Here is a 20755-nt window from a genome sequence, read left to right on the forward strand (position 1 = left end):
GGCTGTTTAGTCACAGCCATGGAAGGTGATTGGCTGTTTAGTCACAGCCAGGGAAGGTGATTGGCTGTTTGACTGTTTTCTTCCTGTTTCTCAGAATTAGACCTGGAAGTCGAGGATTTTCTCGGGGAATTCGGGGATTTTCATTTTGACTTCAATTGTAAGTTACACACACACACACACACACACACACACACACACACACACACACACACACACACACACACACAAAACACTGCACATAAACATCGTAAATGGCTGATTGACTCAAAGCAACTATCCCCTGTTTCAGATGCGTTGTTTGACCTGGACTTAAATGTGGACATCCAGACTGGTAAGGAGTTCAGAACAGGTGCTTCTAGTCGCTGTGTTTCTATGATGCCGTCTGTCTGTTCTAGTGGTTGCGTTTCTATACCCGGTGATGCCAGGTCCCAGAGTCACTCTGCCAACTCTCTCACTTCCTCTGTCTGTGGTGGTGTGGTGTGTAGGTGAGGTTGCCATACCGACAGCTGTGACCGAGCCAGGTGGCCAGAAACAGAACTGCAAGATAAGGAGAGGTAACACGCCTCATTCAGATATAAAGGCTTGGCTTATTAAAAACTTAAATAAACTGTTGTTGCTGCTTGGCTTATTAAAAACTTAAATAAACTGTTGTTGCTGCTTGACTTATTAAAGACTTAAATAAGCTGTGTTGCTGCTTGACTTATTAAATACTTAAATAAGCTGTGTTGCTGCTTGACTTATTAAAGACTTAAATAAGCTGTGTTGCTGCTTGACTTATTAAATACATAAATAAGCTGTGTTGTTGCTGCTTGGCTTATTAAAGACTTAAATAAGCTGTGTTGCTGCTTGGCTTATTAAAGACTTAAATAAGCTGTGTTGCTGCTTGGCTTATTAAAGACTTAAATAAGCTGTGTTGCTGCTTGGCTTATTAAAGACTTAAATAAGCTATGTTGTTGCTTGACTTATTAAATACTTAAATAAGCTGTGTTGCTGCTTGACTTATTAAAGACTTAAATTAGCTGTGTTGCTGCTTGACTTATTAAAGACTTAAATAAGCTGTGTTGCTGCTTGGCTTATTAAAGACTTAAATAAGCTGTGTTGCTGCTTGGCTTATTAAAGACTTAAATAAGCTGTGTTGCTGCTTGGCTTATTAAAGACTTAAATAAGCTGTGTTGCTGCTTGGCTTATTAAAGACTTAAATAAGCTGTGTTGCTGCTTGGCTTATTAAAGACTTAAATAAGCTGTGTTGTTGCTTGACTTATTAAATACTTAAATAAGCTGTGTTGTTGCTTGACTTATTAAAGACTTAAATAAGCTGTGTTGCTGCTCGACTTATTAAAGACTTAAATTAGCTGTGTTGCTGCTTGACTTATTAAAGACTTAAATAAGCTGTGTTGCTGCTTGGCCGTAGCAGAAGCCTGCCCTCACAACGGCCGGTCTGATATAGAGTATGACGTCAACAACAGTTGATTGAAACAACAGTGTCCTGTGTGATGTTGTCCCTAACAGAACCTGGTGACGGACAGAGGAAGAGGAGAGCGACAGAACCTGGTGACGGACAGAGGAAGAGGAGAGCGACAGAACCTGGTGACGGACAGAGGAAGAGGAGAGCGACAAAACCTGGTGACGGACAGAGGAAGAGGAGAGAGACAGAACCTGGTGATGGACAGAGGAAGAGGAGAGCGACAGAACCTGGTGACGGACAGAGGAAGAGGAGAGCGACAGAACCTGGTGACGGACAGAGGAAGAGGAGAGCGACAGAACCTGGTGACGGACAGAGGAAGAGGAGAGAGACAGAACCTGTTGACGGACAGAGGAAGAGGAGAGCGACAGAACCTGGTGACGGACAGAGGAAGAGGAGAGCGACAGAACCTGGTGACGGACAGAGGAAGAGGAGAGAGACAGAACCTGTTGACGGACAGAGGAAGAGGAGAGCGACAGAACCTGGTGACGGACAGAGGAAGAGGAGAGCGACAGAACCTGGTGATGGACAGAGGAAGAGGAGAGCGACAGAACCTGTTGACGGACTGATGAAGAGAGTGACTCAGACAGACTCTCCCATCAGAGGTAAGGCCTAAAACCAACTCTGTTTCTACCATCTCCCCTATCCCTGAAGTGTACACTCCTTCACTTTCTCTTATCCCTGAAGTGTATACTCCTTCACTCTCTCTTATCCCTGAAGTGTACACTCCTTCACTCTCCCCTATCCCTGAAGTGTACACTCCTTCACTCTCTCTTATCCCTGAAGTGTATACTCCTTCACTCTCTCTTATCCCTGAAGTGTACACTCCTTCACTCTCCCCTATCCCTGAAGTGTACACTCCTTCACTCTCTCTTAACCCTGAAGTGTACACTCCTTCACTTCCCCCTCATTAAAAGCACTGGAGTGGTGTAAGACATATTCAGACCCTTGAGGGAGAGTGAACGAGTGCACACTACAGGGATACGGGAGAGTGAACGAGTGCACACTACGGGGATAAGGGAGAGTGAACGAGTGCACACTACGGGGATAAGGGAGAGTGAACGAGTGCACACTACGGGGATAAGGGAGAGTGAACGAGTGCACACTACGGGGATAAGGGAGAGTGAACGAGTGCACACTACAGGTATACGGGAGAGTGAACGAGTGCACACTACGGGGATAAGGGAGAGTGAACGAGTGCACAGTTCTGGGAGAAAGAGGATTGGACAGAAGTTTACAGCTCAGTTAAAAGCAGTCTTGTCTTCAGTTCCTCAACAGTGAGGTAGTGTGGCTGAGAGACTGGTAAAGGAATGTGGGTTTAGAAGTGATACAGTGAGGTAGTGTGGCTGAGAGACTACTAAAGGAATGTGGGTTTAGTTCCTCATCAGTGAGGTAGTGTGGCTGAGAGACTAGTAAAGGGAACGTGGGGTTTAGAAGTGATACAGTGAGGTAGTGTGGCTGAGAGACTAGTAAAGGAATGTGGGTTTAGTTCCTCATCAGTGAGGTAGTGTGGCTGAGAGACTAGTAAAGGGAACGTGGGGTTTAGAAGTGATACAGTGAGGTAGTGTGGCTGAGAGACTAGTAAAGGAATGTGGGTTTAGTTCCTCATCAGTGAGGTAGTGTGGCTGAGAGACTAGTAAAGGGAACGTGGGGTTTAGAAGTGATACAGTGAGGTAGTGTGGCTGAGAGACTAGTAAAGGAATGTGGGTTTAGTTCCTCATCAGTGAGGTAGTGTGGCTGAGAGACTAGTAAAGGAATGTGGGTTTAGAAGTGATACAGCGAGGTAGTGTGGCTGAGAGACTGGTAAAGGAATGTGGGTTTAGAAGTGATACAGCGAGGTAGTGTGGCTGAGAGACTGGTAAAGGAATGTGGGTTTAGAAGTGATACAGCGAGGTAGTGTGGCTGAGAGACTGGTAAAGGAATGTGGGTTTAGAAGTGATACAGCGAGGTAGTGTGGCTGAGAGACTGGTAAAGGAACGTGGGTTTAGAAGTGATACAGTGAGGTAGTGTGGCTGAGAGACTAGTAAAGGAATGTGGGTTTAGTTCCTCATCAGTGAGGTAGTGTGGCTGAGAGACTAGTAAAAGGAACATTTAGAAGTGATACAGCGAGGTAGTGTGGCTGAGAGACTGGTAAAGGAATGTGGGTTTAGTTCCTCATCAGTGAGGTAGTGTGGCTGAGAGACTAGTAAAGGGAACGTTTAGAAGTGATACAGCGAGGTAGTGTGGCTGAGAGACTAGTAAAGGAATGTGGGTTTAGAAGTGATACAGTGAGGTAGTGTGGCTGAGAGACTAGTAAAGGGAACGTGGGTTTAGAAGTGATACAGTGAGGTAGTGTGGCTGAGAGACTGGTAAAGGAATGTGGGTTTAGAAGTGATACAGCGAGGTAGTGTGGCTGAGAGACTAGTAAAGGAATGTGGGTTTAGAAGTGATACAGTGAGGTAGTGTGGCTGAGAGACTAGTAAAGGAATGTGGGTTTAGTTCCTCATCAGTGAGGTAGTGTGGCTGAGAGACTAGTAAAGGGAACGTGGGGTTTAGAAGTGATACAGTGAGGTAGTGTGGCTGAGAGACTAGTAAAGGAATGTGGGTTTAGTTCCTCATCAGTGAGGTAGTGTGGCTGAGAGACTAGTAAAGGAATGTGGGTTTAGAAGTGATACAGCGAGGTAGTGTGGCTGAGAGACTGGTAAAGGAATGTGGGTTTAGAAGTGATACAGCGAGGTAGTGTGGCTGAGAGACTGGTAAAGGAATGTGGGTTTAGAAGTGATACAGCGAGGTAGTGTGGCTGAGAGACTGGTAAAGGAATGTGGGTTTAGAAGTGATACAGCGAGGTAGTGTGGCTGAGAGACTGGTAAAGGAACGTGGGTTTAGAAGTGATACAGTGAGGTAGTGTGGCTGAGAGACTAGTAAAGGAATGTGGGTTTAGTTCCTCATCAGTGAGGTAGTGTGGCTGAGAGACTAGTAAAAGGAACATTTAGAAGTGATACAGCGAGGTAGTGTGGCTGAGAGACTGGTAAAGGAATGTGGGTTTAGTTCCTCATCAGTGAGGTAGTGTGGCTGAGAGACTAGTAAAGGGAACGTTTAGAAGTGATACAGCGAGGTAGTGTGGCTGAGAGACTAGTAAAGGAATGTGGGTTTAGAAGTGATACAGTGAGGTAGTGTGGCTGAGAGACTAGTAAAGGGAACGTGGGTTTAGAAGTGATACAGTGAGGTAGTGTGGCTGAGAGACTGGTAAAGGAATGTGGGTTTAGAAGTGATACAGCGAGGTAGTGTGGCTGAGAGACTAGTAAAGGAATGTGGGTTTAGAAGTGATACAGTGAGGTAGTGTGGCTGAGAGACTGGTAAAGGAATGTGGGTTTAGAAGTGATACAGTGAGGTAGTGTGGCTGAGAGACTGGTAAAGGAATGTGGGTTTAGAAGTGATACAGTGAGGTAGTGTGGCTGAGAGACTAGTAAAGGAATGTGGGTTTAGTTCCTCAACAGTGAGGTAGTGTGGCTGAGAGACTAGTAAAGGGAACGTGGGTTTAGAAGTGATACAGCGAGGTAGTGTGGCTGAGAGACTGGTAAAGGGAACGTTTAGAAGTGATACAGTGAGGTAGTGTGGCTGAGAGACTAGTAAAGGGAACGTTTAGAAGTGATACAGCGAGGTAGTGTGGCTGAGAGACTGGTAAAGGAATGTGGGTTTAGAAGTGATACAGTGAGGTAGTGTGGCTGAGAGACTAGTAAAGGGAACGTGGGTTTAGAAGTGATACAGCGAGGTAGTGTGGCTGAGAGACTAGTAAAGGGAACGTTTAGAAGTGATACAGCGAGGTAGTGTGGCTGAGAGACTAGTAAAGGGAACGTTTAGAAGTGATACAGCGAGGTAGTGTGGCTGAGAGACTGGTAAAGGAATGTGGGTTTAGAAGTGATACAGTGAGGTAGTGTGGCTGAGAGACTAGTAAAGGAATGTGGGTTTAGAAGTGATACAGCGAGGTAGTGTGGCTGAGAGACTAGTAAAGGGAACGTTTAGAAGTGATACAGCCTAATCTGTAATTTAGGTATTGATGATCAAGGCTTGTTTTTAAAATGGAACTGAATAAATCAAACTGATAGGTTTTTTTTGTGTGTTCTCTCTAGGTGGTGCTGGCTCTCCTCCCCTCTCGGCCGTGACTCTCTCTCCTCCTCCTCCTCCTCTTCCTCCTCCCAGACTTCTCCAGATCGCTCCCTCTCTGCTTTACATTCCTGGGTTTGGGACTGCTACTTTCGTCTCTTCATGTAGCAGTAAGTGTGTGATGATGTTATGGGCTGGTTTCCCAGACACAAATGAAGAGTCATGCTGGACTCATAATGCACTTTCAATGGAGATTTTTATTTTGACAATGTTTTTGTTGTTGTTGGTCCATGTGTGTGTGTGTGTGTGTGTGTGTGTGTGTGTGTGTGTGTGAGAGAGTGTTTTTGTAACCTTTGCTCTGTGTCCTTACAGATGGCTCAGAGCTGCAGCTGGTTCAAGCTCGTGTTTTCAGCTTCTCAAGACCGCCCACCTACATACTGAGTGAGTGTGTGAGTGTGTGTGTGTGTGTGTTTGTGTGTGTGTGTGTCCATGAGTCAAATCAAATCTAAGTTCATTGGTAGTGTCGTGTCTTTGGGGGTACCATTAAACGGAAGATATGTTTATCAATTAGCTCCCTGTAATTATTATCACGCGATTAAACTGATTAATCGTTTAATTGTAATTAACTAGGAGATCGGGGCACCAAGGAGAATATTTAGATTACAAAGCTATAATTTTCCTAATATAACTTTCCTGTACCATAATATTATATCCTATTATAGTATAGGCCGATTATCTTCTGGTTTAAATGGTGTATTTACCTCTAGTCCAGTCTCATTCCAAACGTCGTAAATTGTTGTATCTGCACGAACCCAGTCTTTACTAAAATCATCCATACATCAATTGTCTTAAAATCATTTATTTACTACACTAAGTAATTAACAGAAAAACATACAAACAGTAATTATCGTCACAAAGGATTGGTAGAGGAATGTGCCCTACTGGCTAAACAGGCAGGTCGGCCTGTTGAACAATGGGTCATAAATGGTCAGCTGAGAAGTTTACACAGAGTTCATTAATATTAACAATTGACAATTGAATGCTCACTCATTCGGGAACAATTGCAATCAATATATATTTACGCTCAGTGTGTCGTCGTTCTTTGTTGGAGAGTTCGGTTCTGTTGGGAAGTTTTCTCCGCGTTCTCTCTCTCTCTCTCGGTTAGAATGGATCTTTCAGAGCGACATTCATTAATGTCGTCATAGAATGGTTGTTTCGTTGGTCTTCGCGTTCAATGATATAATTTACTTAGCTGCAGACTAATAATTAATATCAAAGACTTATTCTTATTCTGTCGGTATCAATAGTCTAAAAGTTAACCACGTGGTATGGTTCACTTTCAGTAGAGGAATTAGATGGTAAAACCTATGTGGCCACGGAGTGTAGGCCTGGTCTGTAGAAATGTAAATCAGGGAGTGTTTTATAGTGCCCATAGAACAGGCTTGTCAAATGACGCCTGGTCCTGTATGGGTCCCTGGGGGCGTGCCTATGACTGAGTTAGATTTGGTTACAGAAATACAATTCTATCACATTACATCAGTACAATAGCATCTCATGTGTATTATAAAAGCTTTATCCTTATTAATACATTCTATACAACCATTATGTTGCAAGTCTCAAGCTGATGCTATTATATAAACAGTTTTATGGTAATATGGCTATATTGTCTGTTCTGAGTATCACAAAATTGTACCAAGCGGATCAGTTCGTAGCTGGATTCTTCACCAATCTTCCATACCTTCTCCAGAACACAAAATGTCGCTTGGCTCTCCAATTCTATGAGTTGGAAGAATTTCCTGTGTCTCTCTATGGGCCATGTGGCCAGAGACTCTCCTGGAATTTTAGAGTTTTTACAACCCTTTACACACAGGGTGGATTGGGGGAAGGTAGGTTGGGTGGTGGTGCAAAAGGGAGGGGGTCAACTGTCCTCCCTGTACCAAAAGAGGCCAACGTCATGACATACCCCCCCCCCCTGGTGGTTTGGATCTTCTTTATCCTGCAAGTTACAAATCAACATAAAATCATGACCACGTGATGTCCCATTGGTAGATCATCGTTGCAGTCCTCTCTGGTGGTTGAACTTGGTAGGCTCTCTGAAAGCGGAGCCGTCCACCACAAGGATGGGCAGTTGATGTCCGGTTGGTGATCGCCGTTGCGGTCCCCCCCTCTGGTGGTTTACCTTGGTAGTCTCTCTGACAGCGGGCATGCCGCCACAAGGATAGGCTGTGGGTGTCCGGATTTGGGGTCGCCGTTGTGGACCCGTCGTCCAGACTGGAAGATCTGGGCAGTAACTTAGGCAGATGTTAACAACGCACACACACTCATGAAATATATATAATTACATTCATTCCCCAATGAGCGGCGTTGTGGCACTAAGTGATGGTTGTATGGGGACTTTGTTTATGGCTCTATCACTTCCTAAGTGTCAAAGGAACTGAACCGAAAAGGAATGAAAGCATAAACAAAACAAAAAAAATATACAAAATATAGTTCACACAAAAAAATCATCTTAATTGGACTGTATTCTATATACGTCCAATGTTCTGGCAAAATGATTATCATGGCATTGTCTCTAATGCCATATCTAGGGTTTTCCTACTTGGTGTGTTGCTTAGGCGCTATCCTAAGTTGATAACTATATGATAAGTCTACAGCTGTAATGCACTAGTTTTGGGCAGTCTACAGGTATGACCTATGGACTTCTGGGAAGAAAACTGGTGAGTGCTGTAGAGTCAAAGGCCTAGAAGTAAATGTTCAACTTTACTAAGGCTGGTATATTGCTTGGGCCCTTAAGTGGTCCTAGCATAAATCCTAATTGGATGTTCCGTTGTGCATGTGCGTTTATGCTTACACAAGCGCTCATGTCAAGGGAAGAAAACCAAGTATCCGGGCAGATTACAACTTGTTCAGAATGAGTCTGACGTAGTCAGGTAATTTTCAGGTCAATGCCTGGAGGTCAGTCAGAATTGGTGTCAAGGGAGTCTGTAGTAGTTTTTCTACAAGTCACTGTTTCTTCCACTTTTGTAGTGGCGATAGGTTTGAAGTCTATTTCATAGCTATGTTATCCACGGAGGAGCTAACCTCACGACGGAAGTACTCTTTAAGTATTGGACCAGTCATACGTGGTGTGATCATGGTTCATGACTTCTAATAATTTTCCTCCTGAATGGAGGATCCTATTTATTAGTGACATGTGTGTTAACCATTGGAAGAGTGCACTGGAGATTCCCCTCCACGTGTTGCACTCTGAGTGACTCCTATGTCGCTGTTGTCAATGGTAATTTGATTGGTTAAGTCTCTAACCTTCTTACTGATTGTAGCTGGACTGACTGTTGCTAGTATTGGTACTGGTACTCAAGGGGACCAGTTATCCTACCGATTTATTCTGAAATATTATCTACCGGAACACATGATTGGAGCATTTTACTAGTTGTATTGTAGTTGAACCTACGCATGGCAAGGAATTATTATTGTTGCCATTTGTTTTGGAGGTGGACAAGTCCACTGGACTTCCTTTACGACCAGTGTGGTACACCTCAGTACTATCTTAGATGTCTTCTATGATAATCCCCGTCTAGGGGCCTGTCTGCTCCTCACTGTTCTCATAGGAGAGTTTACAACTAGATTTGATTTATGCTCTGGCGGCCTCGCACGGTGTTGTCCGTAGTCTTGACCCCCCCCACCGGCCTCGATGAGGCTCATCATGGGTCTGGGCTACTATTCCCCCCTTTGTGCCTCGGGACCCCCCACCAGCGGGTGGTGTTGGTGTCCGATGCGCAAATGAAAAGGTCGGACCCTATGTACGAGTTGTCAGCGGCCGCGTTTTTATGAGAGTGGCTGTAACCTTTCAACCAAATCTCCTGGTGTTTGTGATTCAAAACGCTCAGTGGCTGTCGAGGCATGTCAGTCACCACCGCGTCCGCGTGTGGCAACCTCTTCATTACCTGCGAACTGAGACGAGGATATCGGTCTGTGATATCGCAAAGTGTTTCACAAGTGGGAGTCATCGGGTCAGTTGCTGGACTGACGCCATTAGTGTCATTGTAAGGGGTGACAGTCCCCAACAAAGCGGAAGGTGTATCATCGGAAAAAGAGTATACTCTGCGCATCAATGTTTTTCTTGCTGAGACGGCTGCAGTGCTTGCGGAAGTGTCCAAAGGGCAAGAGAAGTTCATCTCAACTACCGTATTGCATGACTGCAAGGAGGAGGGAAATTGCTTATTCACAGAGACAGCTGGCTCGAAATCATGAAAAGACTGGTCAATCAGGTTGGCTGATGGAGATATCGTACTATCTCCGTGGATCGGATTCTGTACCAAGAGGTTTCTAAACGTCTTTTTCCCAAGGGGTGCTTTCGACAGATTCCCCTCGTGAAGGACTGCGTTGCAGCTAGCGTTAGGGGAAGACAGTGTGGTCAGTGGAGAAGGCACTGTGGCCTGTGACCATACCTGGTTGGTTTTCCAATCCATCAATGGGAGTAACCGATCCATCAAGTCTGCTCCAAGTAGCAGGGTTACAGTTTTGAGGCTGGTAACATACACAGGGTGAACGAGCGATACGTCCTGGAAGTGTAGTTTCAGCATGACTCTCAATGTGAGAGGCGAGGTAGTCTGAGTGACCCCTCGAAGTTTAGTGTCGCATCGTTCCACTTTTAACCAACGTTTAGTTGGTTTCAAAGCCCTTTTGAGATCATCAAACAATGTTTGAGAGATGAGTGATATTGTCGCACCAGAATCAATTAGCGCATGATAAGTTAAGCAGTCCTCCAGGACTGTTTCCAGGTATGGCCGTTTAGATTCGTGGTTAGTGGACATATTCCCCACAAAGTGGAGTGGTCGTTCGCAACGACGTGATGTGCCATGTCTGTTCAAGATGGAAGCAGATTGACTTTTCCGATTTTGAGTGGGCTTGGCTTTAACGAAGCGTTTGACCTTTTTCTTCGCAACTTTTGTATCAGAGTCTATGGACAGAGCCCGGGGGCTTGTTTCTTGATCAAGCGGGCCCTGGATAGGGTCTTGAATGAGAGCGGGAGAAATTTGAACTTTAACGTCCATGCTATGGGTGTTAATTCCTGCGGACCTGGTGTCCGGTAATTCCCCGTCTAGTCCTTGTGATTTATCTTTTACCCTTTTCTCAAATTGTTCTCGCTTAAGTTCTTCCCGTAGTGGAACTTCTGGAGAACATTGGTCTACGTTTTGATCGTCCTTCAACCCTTTGTTATCCTTGTGCTCTGACACTTTTTGTGGGTTGGGTGCAGGAACGTAGCGAACGGGTCGATTGTAGCGGTAGTCATGTTGATGGCTACGTACTTTACAGTTATTTCGACCGCAGAGGTTACTGGAATCATGGTTTTGTGGTAGAAACTGTTGTTGTGCTTCATCTCTCGACGCTCCAATACCTGATAATGCACCCTCTAACTGGAGTGAGTTCTCCTGGTTAAACTTCAAAACTGAGTGGTCAGGGCTCTTAGCGTTGTGAACTTTTGATGCCTCAAAAGCTGTGCTTGCAAGCTCTCTGAGTTGTAAGATAGGCAAGCCAACGTGGGCTGCAGGGCCCAAGTAGGTAATAAAGGTGGGATACATGTTTGACAGAAACATTTGTTTGAATGGTACCAGCTCTTCCATTCCTGTTTCAGTGAGTAGGCCAAAGTAAGCTGAACGAAGCCTATGATCGTAAGCTTGTGGGTGTTCGTTCCGAGCTTGTTTGACGGTGTTAGCCAGTGAGCTATCGTGTTTGCGAGTCCCAGAACCACTGAATTCTAATTTCAAAGCTGTGGCAAGTTTAGCGTAGTCATTTAGCACGTGTTGCTGTTGTAGGCGAATGAACCTCGTCACGTGTCTATTCGACGTTCGCTTCAACAGGTAAACCCTGTCAGAACCCGTAGCATTCAGGTAGCCACCCAACGCGTCCTCTATGTCAGCTAGGAACGTCTCAGTATCGTTTGGCTGACCTGGAACGGGGTCAAAGGTGGGGAAATTCTTGACGAGTTTGTCAAGGTATTCCGCGCCAAGCAAGCGGAGAGGGTTGGCTTCATCCTGTGGAGAGATTGGGGCCGAAAGGCCAAGAGAGGAAGCCAAGCCTTGTTATTGTTGGCCAAGAGGCGCCATATTACTCAGTGCCGAAGGGCCAAGAGGAGAAGACTGAGGGACACATGAGGGAGGCAAGGTCTGAAACCTATTGTCTTCACTCCTGTGAGTACAGGGCTCCGGTTGCTTGGATGGGTAGTCGCGCTGTAGAGCGTGACCATTCTGGACTTCCTCCAGATGGTACCTAAGGGTGGAATTCTGCTGCATTGCAGAGTCCACTTGAGCGCTTAGAGTACTGATTTTGGACACGTGAGTGTCACACCTGCTCCTTTCGGTCTCAAACTTATCTGTCATGGTTTGCAGATAGAGGTCTTGAGTACGGAGCGAGAGATTCAGTGATGAGATTTCCTCTGCTTGCTTAGAAATCAATATTTCCATCCTCATCACCTGAGTCCTCTCATCATTCATTTGGTCAGCGACTTCAATAAGTTCTGCTGATTTATCATCCAACTTTGTCATTGTGTTCATCAACTGATCGTCTTTGGTCTGCAGCGCTTTGAGGAGCACCGTGTTATTTTGAGTAACATTCAACAAAACAGCATGCATGTTGTCAAGTTGAGCGCTCCTGTTTGTAGATAACTCTTCAGATTTATCTAGTTTGGCGTGGACATCATCGTATTTAGTTTTGGCTAAATCGAGTTGTTCCTGTAGCATATGATTTTGTTCCTGTAGAAAACAATTTTGTTGAAGAGCTTTTGCTTGTCCATCGTCATACGTTTTTGCAATTACATTTAATTGTTCAGTTTTCGAACGCAGTTCCATAGCTAGCAGAATTTTTCCCTTGTCTGCATTGGTCATTGGTTTCCCGGTTCTCTCCACCTGTCCCTTTATGTCTACCGTTACCTGCTCGTGCTTCAGCTGTGCACTGCGGTATTGGACAGATGGCAATCTCGGATGGCAAGACATCAGAGCTAGACTGGAGAGAACCTTTACGAGGCCTGCGCCCGATGGTTGATTTTGGAAAACATTGTTGTCTGCTTTTCCACTAATGGCATAATTAGGGTTGTTATCGCTGCTGAGGTCAGAGATCAATCCATTTACGGGTGGAGGTTCACTAATTAGCGGGCGAGTGGGAACCACCCCCTCTGATAGCTTGCACATTATTAGAACATTTGAAAGGAAAAATGTTTTTCCTAATTTTCCAAAATTTGGTTTTGGAATGTGGAAAACTGCAAAGACGATTTAATCTATTTATAGACGTTAATGAACCATCAGTACTGTACAGTACTGTGGAAGTTGGACGTGAATGAATTTGCCAAAGCAAATTGAATTAATCAATGCCAATGATTAGTCCTACCTGGGTAGGCTATCTGGGTATTAAACTTGAATTACCTGAGAGGTTGCTTCATCCCGGTTAATATGCAAAGTTTAAGTTGTCTCATTTAATTGGAAGAACCTAGAAAGGTATGTTCGACAATTTAACTAAATAAATTGAATGAGACGATAATCCATACAATCTCCATTGATTGGATATCATAAGTGTAAACCGTAGTTCAAATGTTGGGACCCTTCACCACTAGGGTACGCTCCTCCCTGGGGCTGAGCGTCAGTAAAGGGGTTTTACTGACTGTGCCTTGCTAAAGCAGATTTTACTGATTAATCTATTTATGATATATCAAACCTGTATAGGCTATCTGGGAATTAACATTCAATTAACCTGAGAGCATTGCTTCATCTAAGTTAAGTTTGGAAAAAGTTAATCATGTCTCATTGCCCAATCAATTTTGGATATTATTTAAAAGATCCACTTGAAAAGGTAAATCTGGCAATTTCACTTGTTAGTTAAATTGAATGAGACGTGCTCCACGTTTGAATTTCCCCTAGAGATGTACTGGCAATTCTTCACCACCAGGGTGCAGAATGCTGAAATTTAAACGGAAGTACAAAGGTCGGACTTCCGTCGCGTTAGCGGATGAATTTTAAACATGTTACGGGGAGAGGAAAATGTTCCCTCTCTGTTAGCTTACCCGTAATGCTAAGCTATTGCTACTTGGTTCAGGAGTATCCTTCCAAGCACCAAAATAGGAAAGGGTGGGTTTTCTAGTGACGTCTCACCTTAACCCCATTCAGCATATTCTGCTAGCGTTTATGCTGACCGGAGCGACACGGTACTTAAATACCGATACACATACGGTCTGCCCGCACTGTCTTGTACCAAGCGGATCAGTTCGTAGCTGGATTCTTCACCAATCTTCCATACCTTCTCCAGAACACAAAATGTCGCTTGGCTCTCCAATTCTATGAGTTGGAAGAATTTCCTGTGTCTCTCTATGGGCCATGTGGCCAGAGACTCTCCTGGAATTTTAGAGTTTTTACAACCCTTTACACACAGGGTGGATTGGGGGAAGGTAGGTTGGGTGGTGGTGCAAAAGGGAGGGGATCAACTGTCCTCCCTGTACCAAAAGAGGCCAACGTCATGACAGTAGCGTACAAAGTTTAGCAGATGTTATCACAAGGGCAGCAAAATATGCTTCTGTTTCTAGCTCCATAGTGGAGCAAAATGCTTCTGTTTCTAGCTCCTACAGTGTAGCAAAATGCTTCTGTTTCTAGCTCCAACAGTGGAGCAAAATGCTTCTGTTTCTAGCTCCATAGTGGAGCAAAATGCTTCTGTTTCTAGCTCCTACAGTGTAGCAAAATGCTTCTGTTTTTATATTTTACAGTGGAGCAAAATGCTTCTGTTTCTAGCTCCAACAGTGGAGGAATATGTGTGTCCGTGGGTCTGTGTGTCTGTGTGTCCGTGGGTCTGTGTACCTGGGTGTGTTACCTGACGTACTATGTCCTTGCAGTATCTTCTCCCTCGCTGTCTCCTCGACCCCTCAACGTCCTTCCTCTCTCTCCAGGTGTAGTACCTTCTCCCTCTCTGTCTCCTCGACCCCTCAACGTCCTTCCTCTCTCTCCAGGTGTAGTACCTTCTCCCTCGCTGTCTCCTCGACCCGTTGACGTCCTTCCTCTCTCTCCAGGTGAGTAGTGACCAACATCAACACCTCAATTTGACCCAACTTTATACTGTGTTGTGACTGATTAATGTGACTCCCATATGGCACCCTATTCCCTATATAGTCCACTACTTCAGACCAGAGCCCAATGGTACCCTATTCCCTATATAGTCCACTACTTCAGACCAGAGCCCAATTGTACCCTATTCCCATATATCTAGTGCACTACTATAGACCAGAGCCCTATTCCCTATATAGTGCACTACTTTAGACCAGAGCCCAATGTTAACCTATTCCCGTACATATAGTGCTCTGGTCTAAAGTAGTGCACTATATAGGGAATAGGGTGCCATAGGGCTCTGGTCTAAAGTAGTGCACTATATAGGGAATAGGGTGCCATAGGGCTCTGGTCTAAAGTAGTGCACTACATAGGGAATAGGGTTCCATTACTCAGAGTCGTTGATGAGACAGGGGGATTTACTTCCTGTATTACTGAGAACAACTTTCTCCAGAGGGGGAATACCATTAATTCATTCATTATGCCTCACCGATACTGAGTCAGCAAGTCAATCAACATGAGTCAGTATGAATACTTGGTGTGGTTGTTACTCATGTTGTGTGTGTGTGTGTGTGTGTGTGTGTGTGTGTGTGTGTGTGTGTGTGTGTGTGTGTGTGTGTGTGTGTGTGTGTGTGTGTGTGTGTGTGTGTGTGTGTGTGTGTGTGTGTGTGTGTGTGTAGTGTGTGTAGTTGACGGTGCGGTAGCTCCAGATAGCATGTGTTCGTATCCTCCTGGATCTTTGTCTGACTGTGCCAGCCAAGCCCTGTCTCCCCCCTCTGCCTCCCCCCTCTCCCCCAGGACAGGTGAGTTAGAGTCTGTCCTCTCCCTGTCCCTCTGCCTCCCCCCTCTCCCCCAGGACAGGTGAGTTAGAGTCTGTTCTCTCCCTGTCCCTCTGTTCTCTCCCTGTCCCTCTGTTCTCTCCCTGTCCCTCTGTTCTCTCCCTGTCCCTCTGTCCTCTCTCTGTCCTCTCCCTGTCCCTCTGTCCTCTCCCTGTCCCTCTGTCCTCTCCCTGTCCCTCTGTCCTCTCCCTGTCCCTCTGTCCTCTCCCTGTCCCTCTGTCCTCTCACTATACCATGTACATGATGTCTCCTCCCTGTCCCTCTGTCCTCTCACTATACCATGTACATGATGTCTCCTCCCTGTCCCTCTGTCCTCTCACTATACCATGTACATGATGTCTCCTCCCTGTCCCTCTGTCCTCTCACTATACCATGTACATGATGTCCCTGTCCCTCTGTCCTCTCACTATACCATGTACATGATGTCCCTGTCCCTCTGTCCTCTCACTATACCATGTACATGATGTCTCCTCCCTGTCCCTCTGTCCTCTCACTATACCATGTACATGATGTCTCCTCCCTGTCCCTCTGTCCTCTCACTATACCATGTACATGATGTCCTCTCCCTGTCCCTCTGTCCTCTCACTATACCATGTACATGATGTCCCTGTCCCTCTGTCCTCTCACTATACCATGTACATGATGTCCCCTCCCTGTCCCTCTGTCCTCTCACTATACCATGTACATGATGTCCTCTCCCTGTCCCTCTGTCCTCTCCCTATACCATGTACATGATGTCTCCTCCCTGTCCCTCTGTCCTCTCACTATACCATGTACATGATGTCTCCTCCCTGTCCCTCTGTCCTCTCACTATACCATGTACATGATGTCTCCTCCCTGTCCCTCTGTCCTCTCACTATACCATGTACATGATGTCCTCTCCCTGTCCCTCTGTCCTCTCACTATACCATGTACATGATGTCCCTGTCCCTCTGTCCTCTCACTATACCATGTACATGATGTCTCCTCCCTGTCCCTCTGTCCTCTCACTATACCATGTACATGATGTCTCCTCCCTGTCCCTCTGTCCTCTCACTATACCATGTACATGATGTCCTCTCCCTGTCCCTCTGTCCTCTCACTATACCATGTACATGATGTCTCCTCCCTGTCCCTCTGTCCTCTCACTATACCATGTACATGATGTCCTCTCCCTGTCCCTCTGTCCTCTCACTATACCATGTACATGATGTCCTCTCCCTGTCCCTCTGTCCTCTCCCTATACCATGTACATGATGTCTCCTCCCTGTCCCTCTGTCCTCTCACTATACCATGTACATGATGTCTCCTCCCTGTCCCTCTGTCCTCTCACTATACCATGTACATGATGTCTCCTCCCTGTCCCTCTGTCCTCTCACTATACCATGTACATGATGTCCCCTCCCTGTCCCTCTGTCCTCTCACTATACCATGTACATGATGTCTCCTCCCTGTCCCTCTGTCCTCTCACTATACCATGTACATGATGTCCTCTCCCTGTCCCTCTGTCCTCTCACTATACCATGTACATGATGTCCTCTCCCTGTCCCTCTGTCCTCTCACTATACCATGTACATGATGTCCTCTCCCTGTCCCTCTGTTCTCTCACTATACCATGTACATGATGTCCTCTCCCTGTCCCTCTGTCCTCTCACTATACCATGTACATGATGTCCTCTCCCTGTCCCTCTGTCCTCTCCCTGTCCCTCTGTCCTCTCCCTGTCCCTCTGTCCTCTCCCTGTCCCTCTGTCCTCTCACTATACCATGTACATGATGTCTCCTCCCTGTCCCTCTGTCCTCTCACTATACCATGTACATGATGTCCCCTCCCTGTCCCTCTGTCCTCTCACTATACCATGTACATGATGTCCCTGTCCCTCTGTCCTCTCACTATACCATGTACATGATGTCCTCTCCCTGTCCCTCTGTCCTCTCACTATACCATGTACATGATGTCTCCTCCCTGTCCCTCTGTCCTCTCACTATACCATGTACATGATGTCCCTGTCCCTCTGTCCTCTCACTATACCATGTACATGATGTCCTCTCCCTGTCCCTCTGTCCTCTCACTATACCATGTACATGATGTCCTCTCCCTGTCCCTCTGTCCTCTCACTATACCATGTACATGATGTCTCCTCCCTGTCCCTCTGTCCTCTCACTATACCATGTACATGATGTCTCCTCCCTGTCCCTCTGTCCTCTCACTATACCATGTACATGATGTCTCCTCCCTGTCCCTCTGTCCTCTCACTATACCATGTACATGATGTCTCCTCCCTGTCCCTCTGTCCTCTCACTATACCATGTACATGATGTCTCCTCCCTGTCCCTCTGTCCTCTCACTATACCATGTACATGATGTCCCTGTCCCTCTGTCCTCTCACTATACCATGTACATGATGTCCCCTCCCTGTCCCTCTGTCCTCTCACTATACCATGTACATGATGTCCCTGTCCCTCTGTCCTCTCACTATACCATGTACATGATGTCTCCTCCCTGTCCCTCTGTCCTCTCACTATACCATGTACATGATGTCTCCTCCCTGTCCCTCTGTCCTCTCACTATACCATGTACATGATGTCCTCTCCCTGTCCCTCTGTCCTCTCACTATACCATGTACATGATGTCCTCTCCCTGTCCCTCTGTCCTCTCACTATACCATGTACATGATGTCTCCTCCCTGTCCCTCTGTCCTCTCACTATACCATGTACATGATGTCCCTGTCCCTCTGTCCTCTCACTATACCATGTACATGATGTCCTCTCCCTGTCCCTCTGTCCTCTCACTATACCATGTACATGATGTCCCCTCCCTGTCCCTCTGTCCTCTCACTATACCATGTACATGATGTCCTCTCCCTGTCCCTCTGTCCTCTCACTATACCATGTACATGATGTCTCCTCCCTGTCCCTCTGTCCTCTCACTATACCATGTACATGATGTCCTCTCCCTGTCCCTCTGTCCTCTCACTATACCATGTACATGATGTCTCCTCCCTGTCCCTCTGTCCTCTCACTATACCATGTACATGATGTCTCCTCCCTGTCCCTCTGTCCTCTCCCTGTCCCTGCTGTCTCTGTCCTCTCCCTGTCCCTCTGTCCTCTCACATACCATGTACATGATGTCCTCTCCCTGTCCCTCTGTCCTCTCACTATACCATGTACATGATGTCCTCTCCCTGTCCCTCTGTCCTCTCACTATACCATGTACATGATGTCCTCTCCCTGTCCCTCTGTCCTCTCACTATACCATGTACATGATGTCTCCTCCCTGTCCCTCTGTCCTCTCACTATACCATGTACATGATGTCCTCTCCCTGTCCCTCTGTCCTCTCACTATACCATGTACATGATGTCTCCTCCCTGTCCCTCTGTCCTCTCACTATACCATGTACATGATGTCCTCTCCCTGTCCCTCTGTCCTCTCACTATACCATGTACATGATGTCCTCTCCCTGTCCCTCTGTCCTCTCACTATACCATGTACATGATGTCTCCTCCCTGTCCCTCTGTCCTCTCCCTGTCCCTCTGTCCTCTCCCTGTCCCTCTGTCCTCTCACTATACCATGTACATGATGTCTCCTCCCTGTCCCTCTGTCCTCTCCCTATACCATGTACATGATGTCCCTGTCCCTCTGTCCTCTCACTATACCATGTACATGATGTCCTCTCCCTGTCCCTCTGTCCTCTCACTATACCATGTACATGATGTCTCCTCCCTGTCCCTCTGTCCTCTCACTATACCATGTACATGATGTCCTCTCCCTGTCCCTCTGTCCTCTCACTATACCATGTACATGATGTCCTCTCCCTGTCCCTCTGTCCTCTCACTATACCATGTACATGATGTCCTCTCCCTGTCCCTCTGTCCTCTCACTATACCATGTACATGATGTCCTCTCCCTGTCCCTCTGTCCTCTCACTATACCATGTACATGATGTCCCTGTCCCTCTGTCCTCTCACTATACCATGTACATGATGTCTCCTCCCTGTCCCTCTGTCCTCTCACTATACCATGTACATGATGTCCTCTCCCTGTCCCTCTGTCCTCTCACTATACCATGTACATGATGTCCTCTCCCTGTCCCTCTGTCCTCTCACTATACCATGTACATGATGTCCTCTCCCTGTCCCTCTGTCCTCTCACTATACCATGTACATGATGTCTCCTCCCTGTCCCTCTGTCCTCTCACTATACCATGTACATGATGTCCTCTCCCTGTCCCTCTGTCCTCTCACTATACCATGTACATGATGTCCTCTCCCTGTCCCTCTGTCCTCTCACTATACCATGTACATGATGTCCTCTCCCTGTCCCTCTGTCCTCTCACTATACCATGTACATGATGTCCTCTCCCTGTCCCTCTGTCCTCTCACTATACCATGTACATGATGTCTCCTCCCTGTCCCTCTGTCCTCTCACTATACCATGTACATGATGTCTCCTCCCTGTCCCTCTGTCCTCTCACTATACCATGTACATGATGTCCTCTCCCTGTCCCTCTGTCCTCTCACTATACCATGTACATGATGTCTCCTCCCTGTCCCTCTGTCCTCTCACTATACCATGTACATGATGTCCTCTCCCTGTCCCTCTGTCCTCTCACTATACCATGTACATGATGTCCTCTCCCTGTCCCTCTGTCCTCTCACTATACCATGTACATGATGTCCCTGTCCCTCTGTCCTCTCACTATACCATGTACATGATGTCTCCTCCCTGTCCCTCTGTCCTCTCACTATACCATGTACATGATGTCTCCTCCCTGTCCCTCTGTCCTCTCACTATACCATGTACATGATGTCCTCTCCCTGTCCCTCTGTCCTCTCACTATACCATGTACATGATGTCCCTGTCCCTCTGTCCTCTCACTATACCATGTACATGATGTCTCCTCCCTGTCCCTCTGTCCTCTCACTATACCATGTACATGATGTCCTCTCCCTGTCCCTCTGTCCTCTCACTATACCATGTACATGATGTCCCTGTCCCTCTGTCCTCTCACTATACCATGTACATGATGTCCTCTCCCTGTCCCTCTGTCCTCTCACTATACCATGTACATGATGTCCCTGTCCCTCTGTCCTCTCACTATACCATGTACATGATGTCTCCTCCCTGTCCCTCTGTCCTCTCACTATACCATGTACATGATGTCTCCTCCCTGTCCCTCTGTCCTCTCACTATACCATGTACATGATGTCCCCTCCCTGTCCCTCTGTCCTCTCACTATACCATGTACATGATGTCTCCTCCCTGTCCCTCTGTCCTCTCACTATACCATGTACATGATGTCCTCTCCCTGTC

General features: G+C 46.4%; 1 protein-coding gene across 1 annotated transcript in view; it reads left to right on the forward strand.

The window, feature by feature from the left end:
* LOC106592012 (class II, major histocompatibility complex, transactivator) overlaps positions 1-20755 on the forward strand; it is a 61924-nt gene that overhangs the window by 16251 nt on the left and 24918 nt on the right. Inside the window, exons 3-11 of the mRNA XM_045716087.1 lie at positions 95-157; positions 290-331; positions 486-554; positions 1510-1610; positions 1707-2067; positions 5572-5715; positions 5918-5986; positions 14532-14591; positions 15315-15428. Of these exons, the coding sequence (XP_045572043.1) occupies positions 95-157; positions 290-331; positions 486-554; positions 1510-1610; positions 1707-2067; positions 5572-5715; positions 5918-5986; positions 14532-14591; positions 15315-15428 (1023 nt within the window). The remainder of the gene's footprint in view (positions 1-94; positions 158-289; positions 332-485; positions 555-1509; positions 1611-1706; positions 2068-5571; positions 5716-5917; positions 5987-14531; positions 14592-15314; positions 15429-20755) is intronic.

Source organism: Salmo salar, chromosome ssa03, assembly GCF_905237065.1.
Source record: "Salmo salar chromosome ssa03, Ssal_v3.1, whole genome shotgun sequence".
Taxonomy (NCBI): Eukaryota; Metazoa; Chordata; class Actinopteri; order Salmoniformes; family Salmonidae; genus Salmo; species Salmo salar.